Below are 20,437 nucleotides of genomic sequence, written 5' to 3'. Positions count from 1 at the left end.
AGCACCTGCGTCTGCCCATCACTCTGCTTGGTAGAGGTGCATCAACCAGAGAGAAAGATTCTTTCAGTCAAAATTTTTTTTATCCAGCTCATTTCCAGCTGCAGGTAAAAATAGGAGAATACAGTTTAAAGTCTCTCTCTCTCACTCACACACAGTGAAAGGTAATGCAAACATGTAGTCACCACTCTGAGGACTCAAAGTTCAGTTTTCACATCATGACAGCAGCTCTGAAACAGCACCCCCCTGTGGTGGACCTGCTCGTCTGTTTAGGTTGAGCACAGACAACCGCCTTTTCCTGAGTACAAAACTACATATTTAGTAATGGTTTAATTCTGTGTGTGTGATCACATATAATGATGAAGAGAAGCCTGTCGGTAAAAATTCTTATCTCTCTTCCATCCACATGGATATTTGTAAAATGTTCTCTGTTCAGGTCACAGTGTCTGAATTCAGGATTTAATATTAATAAACTGGAAATGATTCTGAATGAGCTAAAGAGCACCAGCCTTCAGAAGAACGTTCAGCCAGTAACACCTGCTGCAGGTGAGCTTCAGCCCTCCCAGTGTTCCCTGTCTGTGACTGTCTTGGGTTCCTCTGGGGAAAAGCATGTCCCCCCTCCTGTCCCAGCAGGGGGCGCCACAGCCTGCATTCAGCTGCTTTTTCAGGCGATTAGAAAAAAAGGCAGAATCACGTGTCTCTGTGACGTTTCAGGTGCGTGAAGGGTTAAAAACAGCGCCAAAGTGTAACCCTTTAGGCTCCGATCACCTGACAGCAACACGCACGAGGAACGTTTCACAGCTCGCTCTGCCCCGCCCACCCTGACACACACACACACACCGCAGCAGGTTCCTCCCGCACACAGACGTCTCTGCGCTGTTCTGCAGGAAACGGAACCCACCGGAACCGGACTGAGACCCAGCCGTAGCAAGGTTCCGGTTCTGCTGACGGGATCCAAAGCGGGTGGATGTTCAGAGGTGATACTGTGTGTGTGTGTGTGTGTGTGTGTGTTTTGCTGCAGAGGTGCAAAATCCGGACTGCTTTGTTCAGTTTCCGGTCCTGCTGCACCTCCACCTGTCTGTCTGTCCGCGCGGCTCCATCAGTGGGTGGAGGACCTCTGTATACTGATTGGTCAGCTGTTAAATGGCATTAATGTGACGTGTGTCAGGGTGATGATGATGAAGAGCTTCCTTTGTGCAGCTGATTGTCTTCAGACTGATTTTCAGTGGTGTTCTCTGAAATGACTGAACACAGGTGTGAGGGCGTCTGTGTTGTGAGGGGGAGGGTCCGAGCAGCCGGTGTCCAGCTGCTTCCTGTGGTCATGTGATCTTCTTCTAGTAAACTCAGGTGTGTCAGAGTTCTGGCACCACATGCTGAAGCATTAACCTTTCATTTTTTGAATGGATCCCTGAATGGGATTTTATCACTCCAACCTCTGAGGTGGAGGTGTAAGGGAGGCGCTAACCCCGCCCACACCATGCCACTAGGGGGCGACAGCAGTCAACTTCAGCTTCTTTTGAAGTTTGACTGCTGTGCTGTTGACTGCCCCCTGCTGGCAGTCAACAGCACAGAGGCAGAAACAGTCGCTTCTTTCATCAGAAATTTGTATGGATAAGTTTCCTCCTCTCCTCCAGATCGCAGCTCTCCCGCTGGTCTGCGAGGTCACGTCCACGACCTCACAATGACTGTAAACGGCGAGCAGACGAGGAGGACAGACAGTCAGTGTCTTTAAGCTGACTGGTCATTGTGTTGTTGTGTTTGAATCTTTAGCTCAGGATTGGTGGGTCAAACTCTTTAAAGGTCACGGGAACCGCCAGGAACGTGGATGGCACCGGTTTAGAAACCAGTGAGCGACACCGGGATGTCGCCCACTACTTTCTAAAGTCCAGTTTCCACTGTTGCAAAAAAGTGGACATGGGAATGGGGCGCATCTGCTTGTCTAATGACTTATGATTGAAAACTCATGAGCCAATCAGTGTGCAGCTTCCTACTACAGAAAATCCTCCATTTTCAAACAGTGTGACTGAAATTACCTAGCTCATTTCATTCAGGCGCAAATTTGGTGGGAGGGTTTTCACAGGACGTCTTATGCCTATCCGGTTGTTCAGTGATGACGCGACGAATCCTACTTCCGGGTCTAAAGTAGTCTGCGTTTAATATGGCTTTTGTGTTGTTAACATGTTTAATGTTATGTATTTTCTTCTATTTGATCTCAAAAAGCTCCTAAAACAGTCAGTGATCACTGTTGACCTCCCTCGGCTTTTATTACCGCTAATCATTTATTTAAGCTCAGTTTTTAAAACCTTAGGATGTAACTACAGCCCAGCCCATGGAGCAGTATATGAATGACTAACCTCGTATTGTGGATGGATTATCTCAGTTGTTCTCCTGGCTGAAGTTTGGTCCTTTTACAGCATCCTGCCATGCGATTACATTTGTTCCTGACCACCGAGAACACTCACGGTAACTTTTATCGAGTGGAAAAAAAAGTTAGCTTGTTTATATTATGCTAACTTAGCTGTGTCGCTAGCGGTCACGTAGCACATCATATACCAGCTAGCCCAACTTCAGTAACCCTACAAACGTCACTGCTGTTTAGTTTTCTGTCTTCATTTATGCTGGAAGTGATAACAGAGCTGTACGTTTTAATTTGTTTCCAAAACCCGCAGTCAGGACATGCTATATTGTATTTAGATAGAAGCTAGCGAGCTAACTCCCTGCTAACTTCTAACTCCGTTAAATGTCATAAATTCCGTTTTCATGGATGCCTGGATGTTAAACTCAATTGTTACACCTGGTAGAGCAGAACGCTGATCATTTTATTAAAGATGAAAGACTTTAGACAGTTTTTCAACTCTCAGTAATGCCATAGTGATCGTTTGATATATGGACCTGCAGCGGAGTTTAGACTCAGACACGGCTAGTGACGTCAGACTGAACAACTGGATAGCTTAAGAACTGTCAGCCATATTGAAAGTAAGAGCAGTGGTTGCTATGGAAACATAAAAGAAAATCAGATGCAAAGAAGCTGCAGAGTGACTGCATTGGTTGTCATGGTTACCTTTAGTTTTTCATGTTTGTTTGCTAATGACTTGATGTGAAAACTGTGGGAAAAACAGGAAATTGATAGGGCTCACCTTCAAAATAAAAGCTGCACCTTGGCGCTGCTGCTAACATGTGTCAAATGCCAGCCGGGTCATCTCGATCCCTTTGCGATCCTGCGCTGTCACATGTACAAAATGATGAACAAGCTAACATCACATGTCTATAAAACCTCAAAAGAAGTTGACAGTTGTTGCCCCCTATTGGCATCAAGACAGAATTCAGGTTTGAGGCTCTTCTTGTTTTAAAACGGTTCAATGGAAGAAGAGATGGGCTGTATCCCAATTCAGGGTCTGCAGCCTTAAAGGCTGCATTTCAAGGCCGATTACGTCACCGCGATGCGACGAAGGCTGTCCCAATTCAAAGGCTGCTCGAAATGCGGCCCTGAAATGCGTCCTTCATTTCCCTGAATTTTAAGGACGTGGCGGTGTAGACTTCGTGACCTAACATATCCCAGAATGCATAGCGCGGCGGTGGGTGTGGATAATTCTGCCGAAAAAAACGGCGGACGAGGATCGTCCGAAGAGTAAACTTTAAGTAAGTACTGAATATTATGTCACTTATTTATGTGCAAATGTTCAATAACGAAGAACATGAAAACATTACTGTTGGCCACATGTCGGCAAAGTTATGTGACATTAGTGACGTTTGTACAAACTTGGTTTTAAAGCCTTTACTTTAAAATATACGCCGTTCAATAGCTGACCTTAATCTTACAGAGAATGATCAAAGCTCATGTAGAAACAAACAAACAAATGAAAAAAAGATTTTCTCCTTCATTTCTGTCAAACAATGCTGTATGTAACGTTTCCAGCTGTTAGTATCATGGTTGCTAGGCAACCTGGGCAGCGCAATGGAGGCTAGACAGTCCCATTTCACAAGCCTCGCACTTCCGCCCTTAGCGGTCTTTAAGTACGCGGTCCTTGAGGATCGTTGAGGCTGCGTACTTTAAGGCTGCAGACCCTGAATTGACCCTGTGCACGAGAAAATGCTAACTTCCTGGTTTGAGACCGGATGTGGGGTTGTACATTTCCGGGAGCTTTACTTTGCAGTCAATTGCTACTGCAAAGATATACTCCAAAATCATGTCCAAAACTCGAAAACGGAAAGATCGCGTTAAGTTACAAAAAGCAGAAGGTGGGAACACTCACCACTGTTGTGTCATAAAAAATCTAATGATCAATTTTGACGTTTAAAGAGTTTAGATCGATCAGTTGTTTACATCACTCAACACAAGCAGAACTGCATTACTGCATGCAGAAGACACATCGTCCACATTCAGAAGCACATCTGTGTATAGTGACTGGTCTTATGATTTAAACAGGCAAATGTTCAGCATTCAAACTATAGGTGAAGAATAGTCAAACCAGATGTTTCCCCCATTATGTCGAGATCAGCTAGTCAAGTACACACCTACACAGCATGTTTGTTAAACTGTGAAAAAAGCCACACAAAAAATGAATGATTGCTGGTAACGGTTTCTATACTTTAGTATTTACGAAGAGTATGTTGTGACTTACCTTAAAAATAGCGGTCCCTCGCTAATAACGCGGTTCACCTTTCACCTCGCTGTTTCGCAGATTTTTTTAGTGCAAGTTTGCATGCTTATTTTTTTTTTTTTACGTCACATTGTGTCCTGCGTCCTGATCGCTGCAGACGATCTCCTCCGTGACGTCTCTCCTGTACAGTACAGAATCGCTGCATCGATCGCTAGCAGTGTGACTCTGAAGTGCAGTACTGTATGTCCACGATGTCCACGAAACGTTTTGCACCGTCAAAAAATAAAATTGGCTACTTGATTTCACCTATCGCTGGTTATTTTTAGAACATAACACCCGCGATAAACGAGGGACAGCTGAGAAATATAACATTTGAATCCCTTTTCTCTTTTTCCCTGAGGTGCGGGGAAAAAATATCAACAAGTCAATGAACATCATTTACAGATACATTGGGTAAATGCCCAAGACATCTATAGAAATGTAAATCGCTGCTTGATTCATTCATTTGCTTAACTTGTTTTGGACTATAAACCAGGCGCGAATAGGACACCGGAAACAAAGCTCGCCACAGGAGTTTCCGCACCGGAAGTAGCATATGCTAACGTGCACACAGTCAATTGGGATACAGCCATGGAGTACTGACCATCCACCATGGATACTGATTTAATGAGCGCCTCCAGTTTAGTATTTTTCATCTTATTTTAGCAGAATTCCCGATTACTGCTGTTAGTGCTTCCCAGAGAAGGGAAGGACGGATTTTATTTTTATTTTTAATTGAATTCTAAAAAAAAAAATCATTAATTTTGAGGGATATCATTTCACAAAAGCCCCTACCAGCTGAAAGTTTTCTGTCTGGTTAGGTACCAAGGGACTGGTCAACAAAGAAACAGTTTATTCTGCCATATGAGTGATGCATGATGAGGAGAAGAAAGAAAAACACCTACTGTACCTTGTGGGAATAAAAAACAGGTCAACACTTCCAACCTGCTCCATAAAAGTTGAAAGCAGCTTAGCCTTTTTTGTTAGGTTCATAGATTTATGACTGGATTGATCCAGTATTATTACACAGTTTAAATCTCCCCCAGGATCAATTCCTGCAAGTTCAAATCTGGAATTAACAAGATTATTTTCTCTATAAATTTATCATCCCAGTTTGTGGCATGACCAGAACCACGCTAGACGTGTTGTGAAGGAGCCTGTCAACAATTATGAGACCTCTGTGTGGATCTGAGATGACAGTGGTCGCAGTAAACTTGATTTTTTTTATTATTCCGTCCCACATGTCTTAGAATTAAGATTGGAATGAAATATATTGCCCTCCCATCCTTCTTTAAGTCTTCATTTTTATTCAGTTGGTGGATTTCCTGAAGGAATGCCATCTCACATTTTAAGTATTTAAGGCAACTGAATAGTCTGACTCTTTTATCAGGCCCATTTAAACCTAGCAGCCCTTTTAGCATCAATACTGTCCACCATGTTTAGCCATGACTAACCGAGTGAGAAAGTTACAAAAGGTGAAAATATTAATAAGAACGATCATTGGGATAAAGCGCAAAACATCATTCAGCGCTTCTGTAAACTAAATCTAAACTTGTCGCTGTTTTAGAGGCAAGCTGCAGAGTAAACATTATTTCCAGAAACCTCTGGTAAGACATTCTTTTAATACTTATGTCTGGAGAGGCTCCCATCCTTCTGTGACAAGTTAGAAACTATTAACATGAAGATTGAAACTAAAATAAGATGGCTGAGCGATGCAATAAAACAGATGAGCATTTATCTACATATATATATATATATATATATATATATATATATATATATATATATATATATATATATACACACACACACACACACACACAAATTTGTACATGCTCTTGCACAGACAACAAAGGTGGGGATTTTCTGGTATGCGCCTGCATGTAGGATGTTGATTAATCCAACAATAAGGGGAGCATCTGTATCTTGAGTACGGCTGATTATCATGAACGATGGGAATATGTGCGTACTCGTCGTACTCCTTACTGAACCTCTGATCAAAAAAATCTTCTGAGCTTTATCAGGTGAGTGAAGGTGGGGACATCTTTTTTTGTATGTCACGCACAACCGGGCCAGGTACAGTGTAAAGTAAAGTGTGCGTGTTAGTCCCCATAGGGAAATAGTTCCTCTGCATTTAACCCATTCACCCAGTGAAGCAGTGGGCAGCCACCAGTGCAGCACCCGGGGAGCAGTGTGTAGGGACGGTACCTTGCTCAGGGGTACCTCAGGGTAGCCGTTCAGTGGAGTCAAACCCCCGACCTTCCAATCATGGGGCCACCACTCTACCTACTGAGCTATCCCTGCCCGAGTACAGCGAGTGGAACCTGACGTTTCTCTGATACTTGTCTCATTTTAAACCGCTGAATGCAGCTCTTTTTTTGAGCAAGCGCAATTCAGACATTTTAAAAGATCTTTATGGTAGTCCCTTGGTATTTAAACTTATGGTTCCTGCCTGAGCGTAGTGGAGCTTCTTTCCGTGGGAACCATAAGAAGAAGGAATGTGCGAGATTGTCTGGATCTGAAGGTTGAGGTTCAGCGGGCTCTCTCCAGTTAAGACTTACGGGCCTGCTGGCTGCATCAATACCTCTGACATAAAGTGCCCCATGTTTTTACTGTCTGTGGAACCGCCCCTCCTGCAGCTCTGTTGTGATTTGACAAGTTCAGCCTCAAATGTTTGTTTTTTCATAATCAGGAAATAATGCTTCAATCTGTGTGTGTGTGTGTGTGTGCGCGTCCGTGTATAGGTTGATGAGGATGATGATGATGATGATGACATCCTCACCCTCAGAGAAGATGAAGAAGAAACCTCCAAAGGACAGTCTGACTCTGCTGCCATGTTTCTACTTCGTAGAGGTGAGAGCAACAAACAAACAAATGGTCACATGACACAGAGGACCGTACCTACAGTCAGGTCCACCGCGCTATTTTTCAAATCAAACAGCATGTGAATTTCAGACTTTCCGCTTTAATTCAACTCATTTAATAAAAGTTCTGCATGAACTGTTTGGAAAGCGCTTTGAGGGCCCTGAAAAGCGCTATATAAATGCAATCCATTATTATTAAATTATTTTCATTTAGAGAATCAAAAAAAACCCTGAACAAATTAACATAATTTTCAATATAATTCGAGTATTTGATGAAAATCCTCAGTGACCATCTGAAGAGCCCATGGACCACACGCTGATGCTTCAGATCCTCAGACAGTCTAAACATAGATGTAGCTTCTGGGTCTGAATCGTAAAATCTGAGTTCTCTTACACTTGTACTCTTTTTACTGACCACCAGGGGGCAACAGCTGACCTCAGGTCCTGTGGAGGTGTATGGGGAGACCGTGTCTGCCGGGACCTCTGGGAAAAAAAAAGAAAAAGAAAAAAAAACCCCCACTGACATCATGAGTTTATGGTCATGATTTCCAGACTGAGCCAAACTGAGCCAAACTTGAAACTTGCGATCACACACACTCACTAACAGAGGTCAGCTTATCTTACAGAGGCTATGAAAGGATTCTGCTTCCTGTTTACACTACCTGTAAACTCAGAGCTACCGGTACATTTTGGCAGCACTTCCTGCCGTGTCGACAAGGATCAGATGATCCCATTAACAGATGTTTATCTGTTTTTCTGCATGCAGCTGCCCATTGTGGCTTCTTCTATGGTGTCGCTGTACTTCCTGGAGCTGACCGATGTGGTGAAGCCGGCTCAAGTGGGTTTCCGGTGCCACGACAGAGATTTGAGTATGCCGTACGTGGATGGAGGAGATGAGCTGATCCCACTGTTGATGCTTCTAAGCCTCGCCTTCGCTGGACCTGCTGCTTCAGTACCATAATTTATTAGAATTTATTGATTATGTAGGAATATGTTTTTAGTGATGGCGCACTTGCCTAGTCGGATTGAAGGCTAAGAAGATGACTGGAGGTGATGCTTGGTATATGTGATTGATGGGTGGGTGGTTTAGTTTTTGAGTGGCTGAATGAAGGGTTGGTCGATGGATGAGTGATTGGTGGATGGTTGGTTGTTTGGTTGGATAGGTGATTGGTGGTTGGCCAATGACTGTTGAGTGGTTTAATAGGTGTTTGTAAGTTGGTAAGTGATTAGTTGCTGGTGGATGGGTGGGTGTGTGGTTGGATGGTTGATGGGGTACCCCGACTCTCCATTCTGACCTCATGAACAATGAAAATACCTCAGATGTTTGGAAGTCTTTGGTGTCTTTGGTTTCCTCACCTGTACATCTCCACCTGTGCATAAACTAGTATTTCATGTTTGGTGGTTGTAGAAAGTGGGCGGGGACAGCCTGTCCTGCTTCAAGCTGCTGAGGTGGATTTGTTTTGTGCCCCAGATTATGCTGGTGGAAGGAGCAATCTACTGCCTGCAGTCCCGTCTGAAACTCCGCCGAGCTGAGGGAAGCATCAACGCTGGCGGCTGCAGTTTCAACTCCTTCCTGAGGAGGACGGTCCGTTTCGTAGGTATGACTGTGTCTGCAGAACCTGCTGAACATCCACCTGTCTGTACCCTGTGACCTGCCACCAGTCTTACATGTCAAAAGTGTTCCTGCAGGTGTGCACGTGTTCGGCCTGTGTGCGACCGCGCTGCTCACTGACATCATCCAGCTGTCCACGGGGTACCACGCACCATTCTTCCTCACTGTCTGCAAACCTAACTATACTCTGGCGGGTGTGTCATGTGACAAGAATGCCTACATCACCACAGACATCTGCTCTGGGCAGGATGAGCACGCCATCATGGCTGCGAGGTGCTTGCCGTACTTCCTGTTTGTGTCGCTGTTTGAAGTTTTCAGACTGATCATTGAGGCATGTTTTTTTTTTTTTTTTTTTCTTCCTTTTCTTACAGAAAGACGTTTCCTTCCCAGCATGCAACTCTGTCAGCGTTTGCTGCTGTTTATGTTTCTGTAAGTGCGACAAAGAAAACCTTCCCACAGAAACAAGCTCGTGTGATTTTAGGTCCAGTGGTCAGAGTTCAGGTTCAGCCCAGAAATGCTGGGTCGGCCATGCTGCTTTTAACGCATGTAAATTAAAAGCTGATTTTAGACTCGGATTAAAGTTAAATTTTCCATCCCAGAATAAATTCATTTTACACAAAAATAAATAAGAATAAACAATGTTCACATTTTTAAAAATGTCTTTAGGAAATTGTGTCAGGTCTGCTTGTACTGCTCAGTTTTGTTTGTCTTGATAAAGATGTGTTGAATTTGCTGTATCATGGCATTCTCTGATGTTAGCTTCTGTTTCCTGTCAGATGTACTTTAATTCGACCATCTCAGACAGCACCAAGCTGCTCAAACCCGTGCTGGTGTTTGCATTTGCCATTGCTGCAGCGCTGACTGGCCTGACTCAGATCACACAGCATCGTAGCCACCCCATCGACGTCTATGTGGGCTTCCTCATTGGAGCCTTCATCGCCGCCTACCTGGTGAGATAAAGGACACATCTGGTGTGTGTTTCTGTCTGATGGAGCTCCAGAGTCTGCAGCTGTTGTCATGGACATGGCTTTGTGTTGGTGTTGTCATGGCGACTGCATCAGCTTAAACCGGAGGCTGATGGTAGATCAAAAACCAACAGCTCTGCAGCTCCAAGTGACTCAAATCTTGATTTAGCCAATAAGCTTCAGCCGAGGAGCTTCACAAAGAGATGATGGGCTGAATATCCAACTGAATATGAGGGAATATTAAACCTGCCAGCACAAAGAAACATCTGAACAGCACCTAAAATACAGACAGAAGGTCACTGAGGCAGCTTTAATCATTCAGCCTGAAAAACACAGCTAAGACTTTCAAATAATTCAAAGCCTGATTTAATAGAATATCATCCAAAGACACCGACTCAGTTGTTGAAACCGGGAGATTTAGTTGTTTTTGAAGAGGTTGGTAATAATGTAACAGATCTTGGTGCTGGTCTCTGAGGTTTGATCTGACGATTAGATCAGGTTTCAGAGTATTTTTGAGGTTTGTGACTCTCCAAAGACTCACAAGATTTTATTCTCCTCCGTCAGGCCCTTCACGCTGTCGCCAACTTCAAATCATCTGATGACATCACTCCACCCCCACCTCCTCCACCCCTAAAGGCGGACCCTCTCCGAGCACTGACTGAGCGGGGACACGAGTCGGTCTATAACAAAGGCCCTGCCTCTGCCTCAGAGAGTAACGATGAGATAGCAGCAGCTCCGGCTCCCATGGACCGGCTGGATGGCCTGGGGCCCCTGCAGAGGGAGAAGGGCTCAATGGGAAGTCTGAAGAGGGCCAGTGTGGATGTAGAGCTGCTGGCTCCCCGAAGCCCCATGGGAAAGGAGACCATGGTGACCTTCAGCAACACGCTACCAAGAGCTAGCATGAATGTAAATGGTGTACTGGGGGCCAACGATGCCTCTGAGGAGGCGGTGCAGCCGGTCCAGCCAGTGCAGCCAGTGCAGCGCCGTCTGAAGGCTGTTCAGGTGCCCATGGACCCTATGCGGTCACAGCAGCTGGTGTCGGAGTGGAAGCAGAAGTCGATGGAGATGCGAGGTATGGGTGTTCGGGACGAGGCAGAGCACGAAACCAGTGAAGACGGCTCTGAGGTAGGCTCTGTGGGGACTGACGATGGCGGTTCTCAAGCCCCGATCTACCAGCCTGCAGTGCATGCCGGGAGGGCAAACGCAAGTCGCAACCCCACTCCACCTCCAGGGGGGGCCAAAGCTGTGGCAACACCCAGACCCCCACAGATCCCAGAAGCAGGACCCCCACCGGTTTCTCCAAAAAGTGCCCTAACCCGAGCCAAGTGGCTCGCCATCCGGGAGAAGACAACCGGGGAGGCGTCCGGGCGTGGTGCTGCCAACCAGCCACGACTCATGCAAGTCATTGCCATCTCCAAGCAGCAGGGCCTCCTGCCGTCCTCGTCCTCTGGGGAGAAGTCCTCCGAAACCACATCCACCTGCTCTGCCATCTCCTCCGCTGCCGACTCGCCACACTACCGCCACCCCTTTGAGCAACCACGGGAGGGGCCAGGTATCATCACAGTGGATGCCCATGCACCCCACTATCCTGTTGTCCAAGTCCCGCTTCCTCCCCAGGCCCAGCCCCCATCAGGTAATGGTAACCCATGGGAGTGGGTGGGGGCATCCAATGGGGGAGACCCACGAGAAACCTACAACCTCTCTAACCTGAATCGAGGAGATTCGGCCAGCCGCAGCAGCAGCAGCTTCCACCCACGCCGCTCTGCCTCACCATGCGCCACTGTCGACCCTACCATATCCTCAAGCCCACCTCACCAGCAGGTAGAGATGTCATCAGATGCTCAGCGCAGGGAGATGGCCATGAGGCGCAAGACAGCACTGGTTCTGTTGGAGCGAGAGATCCGTAACCAGACTGAGCAGGAGAACTATTATAAGAGTCTGCAGGGACGGAGGTTCAAAGATTAGCCTGTTACCTTTCAAAATAAAAGCCTTACTCTGAAACTGGTCACTAACAGCATAAAACCTGGTTGGCAACAAGGAGCGTGATGCTATGCAAGCAACAAGCTGTGAGAAGAGGTTTCCACCCAGGAGATGATGAGCTCAAGGTTTAGGAGCTCAACACTTGGACAGTTTCTCTTCACAAAAAGACATCTTACCTCTCAGAGAGTCTAGGAGGACATCAATGCTATTGCAACTATTTATTTTTCCAAGTGAACCCACCACAGAGGACATTATTATTATTATTATTATTATTATTATTATTATTATTATTATGCTTGAGATAAGTTGCTATCCAAAGAAATCATCCCAAGAAGGATGGATTCAGTGGTTATAAACAGAGACAGAGGTGTTGTTCACATTTATCAGATGATCTCACTGTTTTTGGTCAGTGATGGTGCTGAGGTACCTCTGCTCTTCCACCCATTCAGTTTCCTGTTCAGTGACTTTAACTTTAGAAAGGATTCAGGCTGTGGCTAAAGGACAGTATTAATCCTGAAGGAATCCAATCACAAACTTCTTTAGACTGACACAGACTGACCCAATTGTTCTGTGATCCAGAAAGGAACACCTCCATCTGTGCCGAAGAGATGCTGTCCACTGTGTTGAGCCTCTAAGAAGAAAGGAACTCATTCAATAAACAGCTCAAAGTCAAAGCACAGAGACAAACTCAAACAGTAAATTTTTGAAACACCCGAACAAACCCTAACCCTGCAGCAAACAAGATCCCTGCAACAAACAAGAACCCTATGACAAACCTGCGACAAACAAAGAACCCTGTCACAAACAAGAACCCTCCAACAAACCCTAAACCTGCGACAAACAAGAACCCTTTGATAAACCTGAACCCGCTGACAAACTCTAACCCTCCATCAAACAAGAACCCTGCAACAAACCCTAAACCTGCGACAAACAAGAACCCTCCAACAAACAAAAATCTTCCAATAAACAAGAACTCTCCAACAAACCCTAACCTTCCAACAAACCGTAGCCCTGCGACAAACCATAACCCTGCGACAAATAAGAACCCAGCAGCAGAACCCAACCCCTCCAGTTATGGATTCTGTGATGGCGGCCATGTTGGCAGTCGAATTCAGATTGTATATTTCTTGCCTCTCTGGTGTGATGGTTTGGTTGCTATAGTGATTCTCAGCATGTTTGTTTGTTTGTGTGTGCTGCTGTCTGATTGGTGGAGGTTGTGAGCGTTTTGTTTTTGTGTGTGAATGATAGTACTTATTACTAATGGACCGACATGAGATTAAATCTCGTCACAGACGTTTAGGTTTAAAAAGAAACTAGGTGATTTTATTTCAGAGCTTTATAAGTGCGAAAGACGGCCGAAGGTTTACGTGCGTGAATATTAATCAAATGTTTCTTCAAAGAATCGGAATGGAAAATGGTGTTAAAGCCATGGCTTCACAGTAAAGTTATTTATTTCTGTCTACAGAAAGTTTATGTTTCAGTTAAACAAGATTACTTATTTGATTGATTATGCATGTCCTGATTGTCCACAGAGATCAACATCTCTATGAAACATCTGAAACACCAATTATAATTAACGTAGCGTTGCTAAAAAGTTTTTTAGCTCAACGATAGTGATTCAGAGCAAAATTATGGACAACTTGTGGTGTTTTGACCAGCTAAACTGACATATATAACCGTACACTTAATACCAGATCGAAGTTTCTATTTTCTTGGATAAACCTGCATATTCTGCCATCCAAACATTCATCTTCTTAGCTTCTTATCCAGCTTAGGGTCACCTTGTGATTCAGGTTGGTTTAACTCTGTGAGGTCTTCATCTGTTATGACCCCAACCCCCTAACCATTTCTTTTAAGCCTCGTCCACAGATGAAATGATTCAATCTGTAGCAGATGTTTAATCTCTAAAAAGACTTTTCAGTCTGTATGAGGTAGAAAGACTTTTGTTGTTCCCTGATTGCTGAGATTTAAGAGAACAATTTTTAAAATATTACATATTCTGACAGGACAGGATTAGGGTCATCGTGATCATTTTTTTTGCTGTTAAAATCCACTGTCTGCAGCAGACATGGACGAATCAAGAAATACCTTAAAGAGAACATGAAGCGTTCCACATATATAGGCTAATTCCCATCATGGAGACCTGCTCTCAAAAACTGACATAGATGTGACTCTGTCTGTAAAGCTGGATTTAAGAAATAAGCGATGAAATATAACGTTTTAAAAATATGTTTAGCACCATCTTCTGTCAGTATGGAACATGACAGCATGTGGTTGGTTGGTTTCAGGTAATAGACATTAGTTTAGGTTAGGACAGAACTGATAACGCAGAGGAAAATAAGGAAACTAAAAACTAATTGTTGTGTTACTATGAGTTTATGTTAAACTGATTGTTGAAACTTGTTTGGCTAGCTGCACTCAAATGGGAAAATCCATTAGCATTAATATTCGGGTTCGTAAAGCACTTTAGAAACGAGACCTGTGTGGAGGAGAGCCTGTTTGAGCCACCAGAGTGACAAGCTGGAGTCTCACAATCCAGATTTTCCTCATCAGGTTGGGTGTACCAAGCCATGCAGTCAGCTGGCTACATTGTAGATACTGAAGACATCAAATGTAGCAAAAACAAAATTGATAAATAACTTTAAATGTTTTATATTTTAGATTTTCCAAAGAAGCCACCCTTTACTTTGTTGACAATGCTGCAAACCCTTGGCCTTCTCTCAATGAGCTTCATGATGTGACACCTGAAATGGTTTTTACTTCACAGGTGTGCCTTGTCAGGGTTCATTTGTGTCTCACCCTTCTTAATGGGTTTGGGACCATCAGTTGTGTTGTGTAGAAGTCAGGTTGGTATACAGCTGACAGCCCTCTTTGACAACTGTTAGAATTCATATTATGGCAAGAACCAATCGGCTAAGAGAAACAGTCCATCATTACTTTAAGAACTGAAGGTCAGTCAGTCCGGAAAATTGCTAAAACTTTGAGTGTCCCCAAGAGCAGTCGCAAAAAACACCAAGCACTATGATGAAACTGGCTCACATGAGGACCGCCCCAGGAAAGGAAGACAAAGGAGTCTGCTGCTGAGGATAAATTCACCCGAGTCACCAGGCTCAGAAATCACAAGTTAACAGCACCTCAGATTAGAGCCCTGATAAATCCCGCACAGACACCACAGTCACCTGACCTAAACCCAATGGAGATGGTTTGGGATGAGATGGACTGCAGAGTAAAGGCAAAAGAACCAACAAGTGCTCAGCATCTCTGGGAACTCTTTCAAGACTGTTGGAAAACCATTTCAGGTGACTACCTCATGAAGATCATCAAGAGAATGGCAAGAGTGTGCAAAGCAGTAATCAAAGCAAAGGGGGACTATTACGAAGGATCTAAAATATAAAACATTTTTTGAGTTATTTCACGCTTTTTTGTTTACTACATAATTCCATGTGTTTATTCATAGTTTTGATGCCTCAGTGGTGTAAATTATGCTTTATATGTGTAACGTTTCATGTCCTCTTTAAAGTTGCATTCTGCTTTTATGACCACCACCATCTGTTGACACTGTAGATTCTCACAGTGTCAACAGTAATAAAAATAAAGAAAACACATTAAATAAGGTGTGTCCAAACGTTTAACTGGTAGTGTATTTGGGCTTTGCTTTTCCTCACTTCTAATATGAAGTAATCCAGTCAGTGAGATGATGTGAGGAAGAAACAAAGGGTCACCAAAAAGTGTGGCATCTCTTCCTCAGAGGCTCCACTTTCTTGGGTTTTTTTCACATCCACCTGTTTTCGATGCAGACGTGCTGATGGTATTCCCAGTTGTGCTTCAGTAAAAAAAAATAGTTACATTTGTGCTTTGTTGTGCATGTATTGGGCTGTTATGTTGTAAACTGTCTGGATGTTTTTGGGAACAGAAATTATTTTGTTGCATAAATTAACGCTGATCGCATCAGCTGATTCTGCTGCTTGGTACACTTGGTCAGAGGAAGAAAAATCAGTTCGTGTAGGTCAAGTAAACACCTGTCACCTGGCTCAAACAGGCTCTCCTCCACACAAACCCGAATATTATGGCTAATGGCTGGATTTTCCAATTTGAGTGCAGCTAGCCAAACAGCAAACAGCCGCTTACTGCTAAAGAGACAGACAGTGAAAGTGGACAGTATATCCTCAGTTTAACATAAACTCATTGTTGCAGCCAGGGGCAACACAAATGGCAACCACATGACATCACTGACAGAAGATGGCTCTAAACAACTTTTAACTTTAAGCATTTATTTCTTACATCTGTCAGTTTTTGTATGTAAATTATGCTTTATATGTGTAACGTTTCATGTCCTCTTTAAAGTTGCATTCTGCTTTTATGACCACCAGAGGGCAATACATTTGGTTTTAAAAAAAAAAAAACAACCTTTTGGTTTTATTCAGGATTCTTGTGTGATATCATGTGCACATTGCTCAAGACTTGCCTGATATATTGGATGTCATACAACCACGTCACCACAGAGGGGTGTGGTTGTTTTTTCGCTCACATTTTAAAGTTTATCTCATCATTTAGCTGGTTCATCACCACAGGTGTAGTGCTGTTTAATGACCGCTGTGCACCTGATGCACACGTTTCTGCTTCTATCGCTGTTTCAGCACGGAGGCTAACTAACATGAAGTCTTCATCACTTCTTCCATGCTGCTCGCAGCTCTATCCTCCCTGATGTGTCTTCTCTCACTCAGACATTTTTCTTAGTAAAGTTAAAGTCAGGGTTATAAATACATCTGCAGCTTAGACGGAGGCAGGATTGATCCAGAGGAGAGCAGAACTGCTGACCTAAACTGTGAACATGATTCACAGTGAGATCCGACCCGAGTTACATAGTAACCATGTTACGTCCATAAATGTTAGCTTTATGGCCTGTGATGCTGCGTATTTATTAAACTCAAGATTCCATGGCTGTATGACTGCACTTGTGCTGAAACACTGCAGTTATGCATTGCTCTGCATGACAATTAGTTTGTAATTAAAACGTGTCTGCGTGACTTTTCTCAGCAGTGTGCACACAGAGAGAGCTTTTTTCTCTCCCAGGGCCATACACACCGCACACATGTCTGTGAAAATGCAGCTCTGACCGTGTTGATCAGATTAATGTCTGAATCCTAACATATGTAACATCAACTTTAATAACTGCCAGCAGAAACAACTGAGCCCATATTTATGCTCATGTCACAGTAACAGCACCTTCGTGAGCTCGGGGATGTCCCTGGTCTGTTCATGTAAAGCTGTTTCCACCTGAGTCTCAGTCCACTCGATGGAGCTCGCACTGTTCCTATCAACAGAGTTCTCTCTGATGTCACAAACATTGATCCTCCTTCAACCTCCTCTCACTGATCTGAGCTCACGGTAAAACCTGACCTTACACTTGATTATTCCGTGACGACATCAGTCCACTTGATGGACACATGCTTGTGACATCATGCTTGTGACTGCTGCTTTTTCTTGATTTTTTTTTTTTTGTTTGTTTTTGTGCAGACCAATTGAGCTACGATCACTCAGATCCACTTAAAGCCATGACTAAATTTCACCTAATTAAGCTAACAGTGAATATTTTATTTTGCATTTGGAAAAAAGTAATGGAGTGATCTTCTGGCAGCACTATACCTGTGTTTATCACTTCCAGAGTTTCAGGCAGGCCCAGACAGTGGCTTGCACGCTAATGTCTTGTGACTGAAAAGCCGTGTATAGGAAACACCCCTCTGCTTTGGGGGTGTAATCAAAGAGCTGTGTGCTGCTTGATGACATCACGCATGCTGATTCGTTCCATCATGTAAATGTTGGTTTGAGGACAATAGGAGCTCAGAAGAATAACATCCTGAAACAATCGGTCTGTAAATACGAGGCGGTCCGTCCTGCTGTTCCCGTGTCCGTGTGTTGTTGCATGTGATGTTTCTAAATCAGCGCGCTCTCATCTGAATGTAAAACCATGAAGCATCATATGAGTGTATAAAGTGCTGCTATAAAAAGAGCTGAAGAAGCTGTTTCAGGTGCATGCTCTGTGGTTCCAATTAAAGCTCGTTCTTCATCACTGTGTCTTCCTCTTTTCTTCCAATGATGCCATCGTGGCTCTCAGTAATAATTGTTAATCCGGGTTGTTTCCTGGTATGCAGAGGATGAAGCCGTTTGTGTGTTGCACTAACTTTTCCACAGATGATGTGATGAAGACATCCCTCAGAGTCTTTGTCAACTTGTTAATTTCCTATTTCATCCTCTCTCAGTCTCTCCATCATTTGAGCTTCCTGGAGGTTTTGGTCTCATGGGGCGTTTCCTTAAACTGACCAATTAGTGCTGAGAGACCAGCAAGGCCAGAGCACTGCCATCTGTCGCTGATGACTTGATACTGCATCTCCCTCACCCATCCACACACCATCTGGTTATAGGCCTCCAAACTTTTATAAGATTTAAAGTCTTCCCCTGTGTATAGGCTCGGCAAGAAAACCAGGTAGTTGATGATATCAGGATACGCAATAGACAGAAGACTTTTCGGGTCGTCATTGATCCAAGACAAAGGAGCCAACTCGTATGGATCTGCACCACCACCAATAAACCTTAAACAAATATTGTGCCCTTTCCTGCGGACCAAGTCCTTTCCTGTATGCCTTTGCATCTATAACGCATTTTGAGGAGCTTTTCTGTGCTTTCGGACATTGATCCATTTCAGTGTTTACCTCCGAGTGCCTCCAATATGGCCGCGCATGTGGGTTACCGCCCAGAACGTGACGTAGGTGAAAACCCTCTATCCGGTTGTTCAGTGATGACGCGACGAATCCTACTTCCGGGCCTAAAGTAGTCTGCGTTTAATATGGCTTTTGTGTTGTTAACATGTTTAATGTTATGTATTTTCTTCTATTTGATCTCAAAAAGCTCCTAAAACAGTCAGTGATCACTGTTGATCTCCCTCGGCTTTTATTACCCTAATCATTTATTTAAGCTCAGTTTTTAAAACCTTAGGATGTAACTACAGCCCAGCCCATGCAGCAGTATATGAATGACTAACCTCGTATTGTGGATGGATTATCTCAGTTGTTCTCCTGGCTGAAGTTCGGTCCTTTTACAGCATCCTGCCATGCGATTACATTTGTTCCTGACCACCGAGAACACTCACGTTAACTTTTATCGAGTGGAAAAAAAGTTAGCTTGTTTATATTATGCTAACATAGCTGTGTCGCTAGCAGTCACGTAGCACATCATTATATACCAGCTAGCCCAACTTCAGTAACCCTACAAACGTCACTGCTGTTTAGTTTTCTGTCTTCATTTATGCTGGAAGTGATAACAGAGCTGTACGTTTTAATTTGTTTCTAAAACCCCGCAGTCAGGACATGCTATATTGTATTTAGATAGAAGCTAGCGAGCTAACTCCCTGCTAACTTCTAACTCCGTTAAATGGCATAAATTCCGTTTTCATGGATGCCTGGATGTTAAACTCAATTGTTCCACCTGGTAGAGCAGAACGCTGATCATTTTAATAAAGATGAAAGACTTTAGACAGTTTTTCAACTCTCAGTAATGCCATAGTGATCGTTTGATATATGGACCTGCAGCGGAGTTTAGGTCCAGACACGGCTAGTGTGTTTTAGCTCTTCTGAGGCAGATTGCTGATGGGGAGTCACGGGTGTTCAACCTCAACCTCCACAACTTCCACAGCTGCCACATACAACCTTTGTATGTGGCAGCTGTTTCCTGTCACCACAGTGCAGTGTCATGGCCGGCCTGGAAAACCTGGAATTTTCTTAAAATCCAAAAGCTGTTGGTTTTTAGAAAATTGCATGCAGTTACATTTGTGTCGGTGAATACCAGCATTGCCCCACATCATCATACGAGACATTAAGATCACACAGGTTAGGGTGCAGATGGTGGTTAAGTTGCCCAGGGAGGGGCCTCAGGGTTACAGGAGAATTACAGGTGGTGTCAGTCAGCTTCATGAGAATTGAGCAGGCTGGAGACACTGAGGTCCGCGCTCAGGTGAGTCAGGTGACCTCATCTGTCTCACAGAGCTTCAAGGATCAATAGCAGAACCAATCACACATACAAACAAGCTGCCTAATGTCCTGCACCTTCAGCTCATTATGCAGTTTCCATGGCAACAGTGGTGTTGAGATAAGATCTAACACACAAACACACACATCACTCCCTCCTTTAGCAGTCCTGATAGTCGCTCATGTCTCCATCTCCTCCTGTCACACCGACCCTCTCCATGTCCTTCACTACATCCATGAACCTCTGAACTCTTCCTCTTCTCCCCCTCCCTGAAGCTCCATCTCCATCCTCCACCCTCCTTCCTCTGCACATACATGCCTCTCTCAGTCTTTCTGACTCTGAGCCGCCTGTCTGATG

The 20,437-nt window shown here is 44.1% G+C and overlaps 1 protein-coding gene across 2 annotated transcripts; it reads left to right on the top strand.

Moving 5' to 3' along the window:
* The first annotated feature begins 803 nt into the window (after nucleotides 1–803).
* Nucleotides 804–18,128, top strand: plppr3b (phospholipid phosphatase related 3b). 2 transcript variants are annotated; one of them, XM_085448023.1, is made up of 8 exons: nucleotides 804–974; nucleotides 7,382–7,490; nucleotides 8,268–8,453; nucleotides 8,973–9,099; nucleotides 9,191–9,386; nucleotides 9,485–9,542; nucleotides 9,890–10,063; nucleotides 10,643–18,128. In XM_085448023.1, exons 2-8 carry the CDS (start codon nucleotides 7,386–7,388, stop codon nucleotides 12,041–12,043), a joined length of 2,247 nt encoding a protein of 748 aa, XP_085304149.1. In that variant the 5' UTR covers nucleotides 804–974; nucleotides 7,382–7,385; the 3' UTR covers nucleotides 12,044–18,128. The 2 variants fall into 2 exon arrangements, with proteins under 2 accessions (XP_085304149.1, XP_085304150.1); XM_085448024.1 differs by lacking the exon at nucleotides 804–974 and adding an exon at nucleotides 3,190–3,636.
* The last annotated feature ends 2,309 nt before the right edge of the window (nucleotides 18,129–20,437 follow it).

The sequence above is a fragment of the Copadichromis virginalis genome, linkage group LG23 (assembly GCF_057382275.1).
Source record: "Copadichromis virginalis isolate Kocher_CV1m ecotype Utaka linkage group LG23, C_Virginalis_male_GT1.1, whole genome shotgun sequence".
NCBI lineage: Eukaryota > Metazoa > Chordata > Actinopteri > Cichliformes > Cichlidae > Copadichromis > Copadichromis virginalis.
The sequence above is the reverse complement of the archived record's forward strand: the minus strand, read 5'-3'. Positions and strand labels throughout refer to the sequence as shown.